This window comes from Xyrauchen texanus, chromosome 46 (genome assembly GCF_025860055.1).
Source record: "Xyrauchen texanus isolate HMW12.3.18 chromosome 46, RBS_HiC_50CHRs, whole genome shotgun sequence".
Lineage (NCBI taxonomy): Eukaryota > Metazoa > Chordata > Actinopteri > Cypriniformes > Catostomidae > Xyrauchen > Xyrauchen texanus.
Window position 1 is genome coordinate 9,591,570 of NC_068321.1, and position 13,855 is coordinate 9,605,424.

The following is a 13,855-nucleotide window of genomic DNA, read 5'->3' on the forward strand; positions in this document are numbered from 1 at the left end:
ATTTACTCCGCACCATCGTGGGTGTACTGGAAACCATTGCAGCTACTTCAGGCGGATTAACTGTATACATTTGTGTAAACATTCAAATTAAGTGTAAATAACTACCATTCACGTGATTGACAACTGCAGCACAAACAGACAGCATTTCTGCACGTTCACAGCGAGGTGCACGAGGGGCGCACTTGTGAGATGTGCGGGCGTGACGACACTGGCGACGACAGTGGCTGTGTCCGCAATGGCTCACTCATTCACTATTTCCTATATAGTGAATGGCAGTTAGTGCACTATATCTCAGCAGTAAGTGAACGAGATTAGTGAATTCGGACATGAGTGTCGGAGCTCTGGGGCTGGTGCAGATACGTAACATATGAAATTTAAAAATATTTGGGCCTTACTTGTTATTCTTATTAAATAATATAATAATACAATCAATCTTCATTCTGTTTGTCATTTTTAATATATACTGTGTGTTAATATAAAGAGTAAACACATTTGATCAAACAAAGAGTACATTTTAAAATATATCTATATGTTTTGTCTCTCTATGTGTTATTATGTTATTTTAATCCTGTAATGATTTGTCAAAAAGTAATTTACTACATTCAGCATGAAATAAAAGATTACAGGAGTGAAGGAAGCAGTAAACTCCCAGCTCGTATGTCTTCTCCGTGGTGGATTGTGGGAAATTAACTTGAAATGTGCACTTGGAATTAGAGTGCATTGTGGGTAAGAATGAGTGAACAAAAGTATGGAACGAGTGTCTCACTCAGAATTCAGACACTCCTAAATAGCAGACACTTGAAATAGTGCGAAAAGTGGACGGGGGGAGGTTTCAGACATAGCGAGTGTTCCATTGCCGGAGTTGGTGCCCTATGTAGGCTGCGTACTCTGCATTTTGAGAGCGGTAGTACTGCTGTAAAAGAACTAATGATCTAAATTCTTACGACACTGAAAACTGTGACTACACTGAAATAAGAATCCACACAGGACTTTAAAAGCTATGAAATAGTGAAAGAAGAGAGTAATAAAGCATGATCTTTTTTTGGTTTATATATAAGCATTATATATAATGTCCTTGTGGGACATTTTCATGTTTTCACTCTAATAATTACAAGAAATGTTTTCAAACCTCTCTTCTTCTTTATAAATTACTGCCTTTATGTGCTTTTTGGGAGCATCAAAATTTTGGCCTATAGAGTAAAAATATTATTTAAAAAATCTGAATATGTGTTCTGCAGAAGAAAGGAATCATACACATCTGAGATGGCATGAGGGTGAGTAAATTATGAGATTTTACCCAAAAAGTGATAGCTCAGCCATAATTTAATATTCTTTAATTTCTCTACCCTCATGTTGTTCCAAACCAGTGTGACGCTTTGTATTATGTAGAACACAAAATATGTTAGAATATATAATCATATAAACATCTTCTGTTTAATATCTCCTTATTGTGTTGCATGGAAGAAAGAAAGTCATACATGTTTGGAACAACATGATGGTGAAGTATGACAGAATTTCCATTAATAATAATAATAATAATAATAATAATAATAATAATAATAATAATTCTGTAATACATGTTAAATGTGTATTATGTAATGGAATATAGGGGAGTAAACGTCTATTTTGTCATTTATGAAAGTAATAGTGAACTCACTACTTGAGTACTCTTTTAATTGGATACTTTCTTACTCTTACTCAAGTAATTATTTATGTTAGTACTTTTACATCTACTTGAGTAACTATGTTTTTTTAAGTAATTGTACTTGAGTACAAATTTTGGCTACTCTACCCACCTCTGCTCATGAGCAAATCAAATGATATATAAACTGTCAAATAAGAACATCTGTAGCGACTCTTCTTACAACTTTCACCTCAGTGGAAAACTTTTTCTTATCTAGGATACATAAAAGATTTTCCAGAACTCATGTGGTGGCACATAGGTAGAAAATGTGAAAATATGTGGAACACAATTATGACTTGTCAATTATTACGAGTTCAACGTGTGTTCGCAACACATGTGATGTGAGTTTATTACAAATATTATATTGATATATTGATATACAATTGATATTTAGTTAATTTCAATATATTTTTATTTTCTATTTATCTTTCATTGTAGCTCTCATTAAAATGTTGGCCTGTCATGTGTTCAAAGGAAATTATTTATTGATAGAACAATAAAAATTTTTTTTGCATAATTCCTGAGCAAAACATTGATCATTGAACATTGAAGGTTAGTGTCAAAATATCAGTATCACCGTTAGTTTTGGTCAATAGTTTTTTGTTAAAATCATTATCGATCAAAAATGTTCATATCGGTGCATCCCTAGTTATGAGTAGTCAAATTCTGTGTGAAAAACGTGTACTTGCTAACCAGGGTCTGACTGGCCATTGGGGTGTCAGGACTTTTCAGTTAAATTAATAAAATTAATGGAGAATAGCGCAAGGCAAGCTTTGAGGCAAGTTACTACGCCACTGCGAGGACAAATTGGGGAGAAAAGGGGAGAAAAAAAAAACCAAGCGGGCGCTATAATGCTTTATTCCAGAATGTTTCACGTACCCAGATTTGTTATTGGATAAAAAAGGATCGGAGAAGAAAGGGGCCATTCATGCAGAACGCGTCCTTGCGCTAAAAGAAAATAGAGGCAGTGCAATGAATCAATCAGACCCTAACCTAACCCTAAACTAACCCTAATGCCTGCTTAAATTCATTCTCCCAATTCCACCCTGTTGGCAACTTTGTACCGGATCACGCAATGCAAAAATCTTCTAAATGTAATAAAAAACCACATTGCTGCATTTCACAAACAGAGAAGACAATTTAAATCACTATAGCTGAAATTCCTCACATGAACTTTCTCTCTGATGACTGTACAAGGACTTTTCATTAGGGAAGACAAATTCCCTAAGTGTGCCGCAACCGTGTTGCAAGCTAAGGATAGTTGCCGTCGCAACTGAAATCATGAGAAGCAGTTGTGATCCGATATTCAACCCATTAGCATCCTTCACTGTGTATGTCTTTTTTTATCCACTCTATTATAGAGCAAGAGATCTACTGCGTTCAGTTATCACTCACTCTCTCTCTCTCTCTCTCTCTCGCTCACTCTCTCCCCCATATGTCTTAGTTTGCACCGTTCTATGATCTGTCCATCAGTCCATTCATCTCCCTCAATCCCTCCATCCATTAATCTCGCTGGCCGGTGGCTGTCCCTACACTCCTCCATTATCTCTCTGCTCACATCCGTCTTCCTCCTTCTGTATCTTTCTATCAGGAGTTTGTAAAGGCCAGAGCGGACAGAGAGATATGGGCTGACTTATGGTGCTATCATATCACTCATTTCTCTCCTTAGTGTGCACTTGCCTGCACGCTCTAAACAGTGATTTTGCAGTATGTTATGAATGGGGATCTCTGTGCCATTTTACAGTAGGCTCTTTTGAGAAATGAATATGACCAGGCAAGTATCAGCTAGGTAAATATAATTCACAACATGTTTATAAAGAGTAATATCAGCAAAGATTAGATCCTCAAGTGTAGATGCATTGCGATTGTGTATAACTATGAGCAGGGTGGGGGAGTAACGGCAGGGCTGTAATCACCATAGACATTCATATTCACAGTGGTCTGCTGATATGGGGTTTTACCATGGTTGATTATTAAATTATTACATTTGGTCACCCCCAATCCTGATGTGGTTACATTCTTGAGTAACGGAATACATGTAACATGCGGATTACGTATTGAAAATACAAAATATTAGTAACTGTATACCACTACAGTTACAAATTATATCTGGTAATCAGAATACAGTTACATTCAAAGAGTATTTTGATTACAGAAGAGATTACTTTGCATTTTATTGTAATTTGTTTCATTATACAAGTGAATATGACATCACTGAGGAACATTCCCTTGGGAACTTAATAGAGGAGCTACATAATGTTTTTACAGCTTAACAAAAACAGTTAGAAAATCTTTGAGAGATGAAACATAAATCCAATAAATACACGATTACTCGCCTTGTCAATTGTTTTATGAAGTTAGGATATTTTTACAAGAAATGCTAAACAATGTTGACTTTAACATTGTATAAAAAGCTACAAATAATATATTTTCCACCTCATTCTATGAACAGAATCCACATACAATCAGAAAAGGTCTTGAAGTTTGGAACAGAAACAATTGTTAACGTTGTGTAAATTGTCATGTGAACATTTAGTTTTATGCTAAGCTAAAATTCTATTTCTTGCTTTATCTGTTATCATCACAATTATATTTTATAATTAATTCTATGATGAAAATGCACATTGGAGCATAACTTTATTTCTCTAATAAGACCTTTGATATTAGAGCAAAGATGTACTGCAAAAATCGTATTCTTAATGAGAAATGAAACATTGTTTTTCTGTAAAAACATAAAAAATAAAAACAAGATACATTTTTCTCGAGTAGCAAAACTGCAAAAGAAAAGGCTTTTTTTCAGATTACTTTTTAATATAAGTGAATTTTCTTTATTTAATTGCTTATAGTCAAAACAAGTGAAAAAAGTACTGAAGAAGTAATCAAAAGTAATTAGTAGGGCTGTCAATCGATTACAATTTTGAATCAAATTAATTACATGGTGTCCCTATTAATTAATTGCGATTAATCGCATATACAAATATTTGCTGAGAAAGCCCCTCATATAACAATAATTCAATATATAATGATGAAATAATTATACTTAGTTATCTTTAAATATTTAAAAATTATATATATATATATATATATATATATATATATATATATATATATATATATATATATATATATATATATATATTTATATATAAAAATAAAATAAATAAATATTCAGATAATTAAAATGCATTACATTCTTGTGGCAGAAGAGTTCATCATTGATAAGACAATTCAAAAAGCGGCTTTAGAATAAAATGTATTGTTTACTACCATATTATTGATCATAAGTCAATCATGGGCATACAGTTCACAGCAATCCATTTCACATGTGAATTTGTCAATCAGTTTGAGATTTATTATGAGGGCTTGTTTAAGGAACCGTCAATGAACAGACGCGTCAGACATGCTTGTGTAGCGTCTCGGGTGTGTTCCATCATAAACCTAAAATGTTTAGGTCACTGTGTCAAGTTAAATATAGTTTAATACTTAGAACACATCTTGAGATCCCTTAGTTCGGATTTGCGCTCCATCAAGTGTTTTGAATGCAAGAACGTAATGCATGTCTGTGTTGTTCTGCTGCTCAAGGGTGTTTTTCTTCACTATATAAACTGCGTATTGCCACGCAGCTGAAGTTTCAATTACTGCCCTCTAGAGTAAACAGGTGGTACTACAAGCATGTATTTCTCAGGAACCTTCCAACGTTCCGGGGGCATTGCGATTAATGGCATTCATTTTTTTAATGCATTATTTTTAATAAAATTAATCGCACTGAATTAACGCTTTAAATCGACAGCTCTAGTAATTCGATTACATTACTCAGCTTGAGTAACCTAAAGGAACACATTACAAATTACATTTTACAGCATGTATTCTGTAATCTGTAATACTTATCAAAGTAACCTTCCAAACCCTGCCTATGAGTGAAAGTGCTTTTAGATTTATAGTTTTTAATTATGGAAATGTGAGGCTAATGTCATGAAAATTATATTAAGTGGTTTATTACACGTATTGCGGCAGTTGTGAGGTGAAATATCCACTGTGTGATGCTAAAAGTGTGTTAAATTTTCTCCAAAACAGTTGATGTTTTCAAGGTTCATGCTCCATCAAGTTTAAAATCAACAATACTTATCTCAATATCATCTATCCTAAAACTAACCAATAGTATAATATTACATAAAAATCCAATGTGACATGAAATAAGCAATTGCCAAAGCAAGTGTAATTTTGTGGTGCTTCTATGACACTTTCGGCTCATGTTTCAACTCGCATGCTCTTCAGGACTCAACAATCTATTACTACAAACTACAGCGCAGTTTGATCACACTTAAACAAGCTTGTAAATGTAGTTGACTATGTAAAGCAAATGTTAAAATGTATCGCCTTACAAGTAATGCGCTATTGTAAAAGTGTTTAAATGTCATAAGATAGTATTATGTGAGGATCAGGGTGAAAAGCAAGTGTTTATGAACTGATATTCTGCCGTTTTTCTCAAGATTTGGGTAGAAGTGAATAAAAGTCATTATTGTTTTAATGCTGCCAGTGTTTTTTCATCAGGAAAGTACTGCGATACATACTGTAGGACCAGACATGTAAAAATTATTTTGCAAACATGTAATTATAGTAATGTGATTATATGAGACAAGGTTGCTATATGTTGAAAAGTAATGCTGGCTTTTTCCTTTTGCTATTAGATCCAATGGGAGGGTCTATTAAGTTTACCTACATACCTCTTAAATCAGCATTCACATCGAGAGGGCGCCTCAAAATGCTACCTCTGTAGGCAGTTTGTTAGGTTATGGAAAAGAGCAAATATGGACATTTTCTTGAACATGGGGAGATGTTTCCACGTTGTCCAGCTCAGATCTATTCCCCTGCCTAGGGTTTTGCTTTTATATTGAGTTTAACTGTGTGCATCTACGGTCACCATGGAAATTATGCTTCTTTGGCTTATCTATACTGTATATTTCCCCCCAGTGACTGACAGTTATATCCTTGTTTTGATGCCAGATCAGCTCCGGAAGAGAAGGGACCCCTTATAATACTCACATTGTAGGAGTTTGGTATCGATGAGCAGTTCCAGAGTCAGTAAGAGCACCACCAGTATGACACAGGCCACCAGGAAACAGTTGAAGCCAGCACTCAACAAACAAACCTGCCACAGCGCCGCCCTCCGCCCACAGCACGGCTTCAGCCAGTTAGACCTGGATAGAAAATAAAGAGAAAGAGATAACAATTTCTGACTATGAAACCAACAATGTGGGGACTGTTATTGCCCAGCAAAGAAATTAAATAAAAACATGGTCCTTTTGTGTACCCTATAGCACTATATGAAAAACTAACACTTTATGTGGCAAGTTATCACAATGGGGGCCTGATGTTCACTGACAATGATTTAAAGAAAATACCTTTAACAAATGTAACATTTATTATTGGCCATATAATAATAATAATAATAATAATAATAATAATAATACTTGTTATTATTACTATACAATTTTATTTGTATAGCACCTTTCATAGAGCAAGAGAAGCTCAAAGAGCTTCACAAATCAGAAATAAGTAAAAAAGTGACTACAAAAGATAACAATAATAATAAACAAGGCTTTTCGAAAGGCTTTTTTTGAAAGGCAATTCAGCAAAATAAAAAAAATAAACAATCATGAAATGGAAAAGGTAACATTTAAAAATATCAAACCATTGTTTTGCCCAACATAAATTGTAATAAATGAACTGCATAGAATTACAAATTTTAAAACACACAAGACAATCTTTGCAATGGTTCAAATATTCTGTGAAAATCTACCTTCATTAAATAGTTGATCCTTGTCTTTATGTATACCACTGTGGTTTTATTATGTTAACTTGTTTACCCAAAACGTATTACAAAAATATGACGATATTGCTTTTTTTGTTAGGAGGAGATTACTGTAATCTAATTTGCTTTTAGTCAACAAATTAGTTGAATGCGTTACATTTAAAATTCTTGTAATCAGATTAAAGTTACAGACTTTCAATTAATTTAATGATTTTTGAAGTACATTATAGGTTTATGCTTATTTCTAATACATTATTTATGTAAAATACAGTAACTGAATGTAATCAGCTGTTCCTGTCCCCTTTGCTCCATCTGTTACAAGATCCACTTCTCCATCTTACTGAACTACAAATCCCAGCATCACTCTCTTCATGATCACAAACACCTGTACATCATATGTTTATTAAGACTCTCGCTATATCTACCAGTCTTCCCCTACAGTTCTTTGCGATGTTTCATCAGTTCTTCTATAGTCTGCGATTCCAAGCGGCTTCCACTGTTTCCACTGACCTTGCCTGTTTATTGATTCTCCCTTTGCCTTGTGTATTGGATTCTGTTCGCCTGTTCTCATGCTTTTCTGGTGTTACCCCTGCCTGTATCTAACTACGAGTTTGTCTATTAAAGCTGTGCACATGGATCGTACCTCGTCTGCATCTTCGTTACAGAGTCATTGTGAAGGAGAAATGTGAGCTGCTGAGTGTGGAAAATTGATTTTTTTTTTTAGATAGTAACATAAAAGTACATTTATTAGTGATGTGATTACTTTTTCAACAAAGTAATTGGTAAAGTAATCTGATTACAGTTTTAGAGAAATAATTAGTAATTTGTACACTGTAAACCCTCATGTAGTCATTACTATAAAAGTCAAGTTGCCCTAATTAAACATTACTTGAAATATCCAGTTTTGAGCTCAACTCAAATATTTAAGTTCTTAATAAGAACTTTTCTTAAAATCCATAGAGGTGTTAATAAGCTATGGCTATGGAAAATACATACAATGCCTTGTGCTTGAATTATTTAATTATGTTTTCCTGGTCAAAGGGAACTTATGGGGCATAGTTGTTATAAAATATTCATAGAGGTTTTTAATTTTTTGTAGTATTTTTTATGATGTTTTGTTGCAAATAGTTGTTTCGTGTGAGGTCAACATTAGGGTAATCTGAGTCCCCTTTGGTAAAGATGGACCCTACAACTGAAGTACAGCAGTATATGCATTTATGTGGAGAAATAATTTTATTTAATGATTGACCTGGAATAAAATTGTGTTTTTGTATGACCTAAATTTGAAGTCCATCCAATCAAAATGATTAAGTTGAAACAACAACATTTAAACAGCAAATCTGAAGTCTACTTGTATCTTGTTAACTTGACTTAAATAGTTACGTTCATTCTATATGATTGCCAAATTAAGTTACTTAATTACACAAGTTTTGGAGACATTCATTAATTCAATTGAGGGAACGAGTTTACTCAATCAGTTGAGTAGTCTACTTATTAGTGTTTTAAGTGTAGTGGATTAATTTTTTTAAATAACTTACCCAACACTGCTTGTGAAAACATCCATGTTTGACAACTAGCCCCGGTCTCCCTTACTATAGACCAACCCTAATACAAACACTAACCCTAAACTTTTGTTGTATTTATATCTGAAATAAGATATTATTTAGTTCCTTTTTTACTGTATTTTCCATATGGGGCCCCACAATGTACATTTTTCAGGTTTTACAATCCCAAAAGGAACATTTGGACCCACAAAGACAGAAAAATGTGATATACACTTTGAGAATTAGGATATGCATAATAATTATGCTTTTATTTTAAGTTCTGTTACTGGCATTTTACACTATACAGACTTTTGCTAGAGTCTGATAAAACACATCTCATTTAGCTGCTTTTTCTCACTTAAATGAATAATGTATGCCCAAATGTGTAGACTGCAGTATATTAGTTGCAATTGCGTATAGCCTTGAGTTTAACTGTGTTTTTCAATATTGTTAGGCAGTAAAGCTTTCAATGGATGCTCTTGTGAGAGTGGCTCACTTTGATTAATCACATTTTCTCACTATCTCTGTCTCTCCATCTCTCTCTCTCTCTTCTTCTGTCTGAAAGCTGACTAATTAAATTGCCCTGTTGAGGGACCCTATTCCCGCCTGCTTTTCTATAGTCCTTTAACTCTCCTTATTTCTCTATATGTCACTCTGTCTCCTGCATCTTACATCAACTGCTGCTTTTCCACTGCCATGGGTGATTTCAGATACATGTAATTATTTGACTGGACTTTCAGATGTCATTTTAACACACAATTGGACATAAAATGCAAAATAACTGTATTTTCGAGACGATAACTGGATTTAACATGCAACCTAGGGAGGTCAAGTGACAATAATGTAGCATAATACTGTTTGAAATATTTATCATTGCACACTGCATACTACATTATTTCACATTACTTAAAAAATAGTAGGCAGTAAACAGTAGATGTGTGCATGTATTCCATTCCGATCATGCCACACCGTTTTACCGTTAAAATCTTGCAATCCAGGAATCCATTAACATTCCATACTGTTTGGCACAGTTCCGCAGCACCAAACAGACTCTTTTATCTCATTTTTATTTTTTTTCCTGATATGTTGGAACTTGAGCATTTGCGCAGTATTTTCCAGACCCAGCTCCAAGCCCGTGCTGTGCATCCCGGGCTTCTTCTCTTGTGAACGGATTCTGATCTTGGCATCATGGGAAAGACCGATCCATGTGGCCAGACTGACCTCATCCTGTGGCACTCCAAGTTGCATTCATAGACATACACACAAACACCCACATACACCATCTGGAGGATACAGACTCCACTTATTAGATGCAGCCAAAAAGATGATTGCTTAACAGCATGGCTGTGCCTTCATTCGATCAGATAAACTATATTTGTATGCTTTGGGCTTCGCCCTTGTGTGGTATGAGCGGGAAGGGCAGATCAGACATGGAATCTGTGGGCTTAGCTGAGCACTGGTGGTGTCTAATAATACTAACTTCGCACAATGTAACTTTAGCCATCCCTGAAGCACAAACTGCAAATTCCCTGATGCCCGAACAACCCTGAGCTCTGTGATTGCATTGCATTTAATGCTGCGATAACAATTCATGGTACAGCTCAACCCCTTGAAGGGATAGTTCATACAAAAAAGAAAATTCAGTTATTGTTTACTCACCCCTGTTTTGTTATAACCCCATATGACTTACTTTCTATTTCTTAACACAAAGGCAAAAATTGTGAAACAAATTTTGTGCTCAGTGATCTCATACAATGGCAGTTTACAGTGGCTACATGGTTTGGTGAGAAACAAACTGAAATGTAATGTATTATTAAGTGAAACTCTTGACCGTCTTTTGATCTCCTGTGCACGTTCATGATAGGGCATGAGAGCAACAGTTATTATAACAAGCTCAGGGCCTGAAATTCATTTAGGTAAATGGGGTGAATTCCCCCCTTACACGGTATAGGTATTATAAGGTATAACCTTAAACCCTACCCCTAACCATAACTCTACTCCTAAACCAACCCGTACCTCAACCTCAGTAGCAGCAAATGTGAATCTTGAAATGTTTTTTCAAGATTCAATAAAATAACATCCTTTTATGTCAAATACTTTAATTTAAACAATTAATTAAATTACAAAATTGCATAATACATAATACACAACGCATTCTCAGTTGGAGATGGTCAGGACTGCAGGCAGGCCAATCTAGCACCCACACTCCCTGCTTATTCGGCCACTATGTGGTTTGAAGTTGTCCTGCTGATAATGCCAGGATGTCCCTGTAAAAGACAGAGCTGGATGGCAATATAAGCTGCTCCAAATTTTTTACATATATGTTTACATTAATGGTGTCCTCACAGATGTGCAAGTTACCCATGCCATGAGCACTGACACACCCCTGGCCCATATAGACACTGGCTTTTGGACCTGATGCTGATAACAGCTTGGATGATCCTTTTCCTCTTTGCACTGGAGTGCAGAAAAGCTGTGTTTTTCAGAAACTATTTGAAATGTGGACTCATTGGACTAAAAAACACGGTTCCACTTTCCATCTAAGATGAGAACAAGCCCAGAGAAGTCGGCAGCGCTTCTGGACAGTGTTGATATATGGCTTCAGCTTTGCATAGTAATGTCTTAACTTGCATCTGTGGATGCAGCGGTGAATGGTGTTGACAAACAAAGGTATGTACGCACATTAAGAAGTGGTTTTCGTCTTGCCCTTTACGCACCGAGATTCCAACAGATTCCTTGAATCTTTTATTTATATTGTGCACTGTAGAGGGTGAAATGCCCCAAATTCTTCCAATTTGTCTTTGGGGAACATTGTTCTCAAAGTGCTGGATTATTTGCTGAAGCATCTGTTGGCAAATTGACAAGTCTCGAATGATCCTTGCTCTTGAAGGACTAGGCTGTTTTTGGAGGCTCCTTATATATTACACGATTTCCTCACCTGTTTAACATCTCCTGTTTCACATCGCCTTGCTATTTTAACTCGTCAAATTGTTATTAGTCTTAAATTGCCCCTGTGCCAACTTTTTTGGAGTGTGTTGCAATCATGTGATTTGAAATTACTGTACACACAAAAAAATTATAATTCACAAGATAAAACATCATATAATATTTAGTTTTAGTGATTTCAATAAAGCAAAGGGTTAATATAATTCACAAATCACTGTTGTTTTTATTAGCATTTTTCACACTGTCCCAACTTTTTCTGAATTGGGGTTGTAAGAGTAATATAGGTAGTACTACTAAACAATGTAAGTGGTATACTTTATTTATTTTGAATGCAGTAAGCAATTTGCTAATATTCCGTTTCAAACATAACCTAGATTACTTTCCTGATAAACTAAAATGCAAACTTGTTATGTGCATGGAGTCAAAGTCCCTTTCACTCAGTAGCCACTGGCACAATGTGGGAAAACTGAAAACTGTATTAAATCACCATTTAAATCTGACAGAGCAGGCAATGCCTTTACCAAAGAATTGATTGGCTCTTTTCATTGAAAGGCGGATTTGCTTTCCTAGTTATCAAATTGACAGTTGTGATTTAGCCAATTCCTTTTATAGTGGTAATTCTCCTTCTACTGATGGAGTCCAGGGAAGGAAAAGACATGACAAACATCAACTTCAGAAATAATTCTCAGAGGCCATCATCCATCTCTCTTAATTCAATCTCTCTAGCTCATTTCATAATGAAACTCAAGGAGGATTGATGAAGGATTAGTTCCACTGTTCTATGAAAAAACATTGGTATGACTGGTCTGGATGCAATAAAATACTTAAAGCTGGATTAGAGTAAGAGTAGTAGTCTGGACAAGGTTTCCAGTTCTGTGTGACAAAGACAGCCCAATCAAAATTCGCCAACATAATCTCCTCCTGACAACTTGTAAAAATTGATAGAAGATGGGGAAATCACAAGATATTATTGAACTTAGCTTGTACGAAAAGTTAGGACTTCTATTCCCATAGAGACTAACAAATCAACAAACAGAATTTCAAATTGATACAATAAAGGCATACAATTTTAGCTAGCCTCCTATCCAACACTTCTATCCAACAAAGAAACAAAATATCTGTGAACAAATTTGGTGACCCATTCCATATTTGTTTATGCAATACAAATTAGTAATGTGTCAATAACCTCTAACAAGCTTCCTTTGTCTCGTTCCAAAACCTGATGTTTCTCTTTCTTCCATGACTTTCCAATTAAAATCATGGTTAGATTTAGGATTTCAGTTAGGGGTGAAATAATAATAATAAAAAAGTTGTTAAAACATAAAGTATTGGTTTGTTTCTCTCTCTCTATGAAAGTATAGAGAAATAGAGGTTGAAACTAGCACAACACCAGCCCAATACCAAACTCGGTCCCACTTTATATTAGGTGTCTTTAACTACTATGAACTAACATTAAAATACATACAATACAATGTACTTATTGAGTAACTACATGTTGTTCTGCAAAATTCTCACAAGATTCACATTTTCTGCTACTGATGTTGAGGTATGGGTTAGTTAAGGAGTAGGGTTTCGTGTTATGGTTCAGAGTAAGGGTTGGGGTAGGTTTAGGGGTAGGGTTAAGGTTAGGGTTAGGAGTGAGAAATTCACTCCATTGTAATCATGACCACAGTTGGCATGTCTGGTTCCATCAAAATACTGTCCATCTCTGTTTGATATATCAAACCCTCAAACCACAGAAAAAAAGAAAAGAAAAAAAACCCTGACAACAGTTTAAAAGTAGCACAGGACTTGACAATGCTGAGTCTGTAAGAAGTTGCAATGGCAAGATGTTGTTGTTTCATGCTGACCTAGAAGCATTTATTACAA

At 35.0% G+C, this 13,855-nt stretch overlaps 1 protein-coding gene across 1 annotated transcript in view; it reads right to left on the reverse strand.

Annotated features, from left to right (window-relative positions):
• LOC127638021 (transmembrane protein 266-like) overlaps positions 1-13,855 on the reverse strand; it is a 92,233-nt gene that overhangs the window by 37,247 nt on the left and 41,131 nt on the right. The window contains exon 3 of the mRNA XM_052119370.1: positions 6,728-6,882. Within this exon, the coding sequence (XP_051975330.1) occupies positions 6,728-6,882 (155 nt within the window). The remainder of the gene's footprint in view (positions 1-6,727; positions 6,883-13,855) is intronic.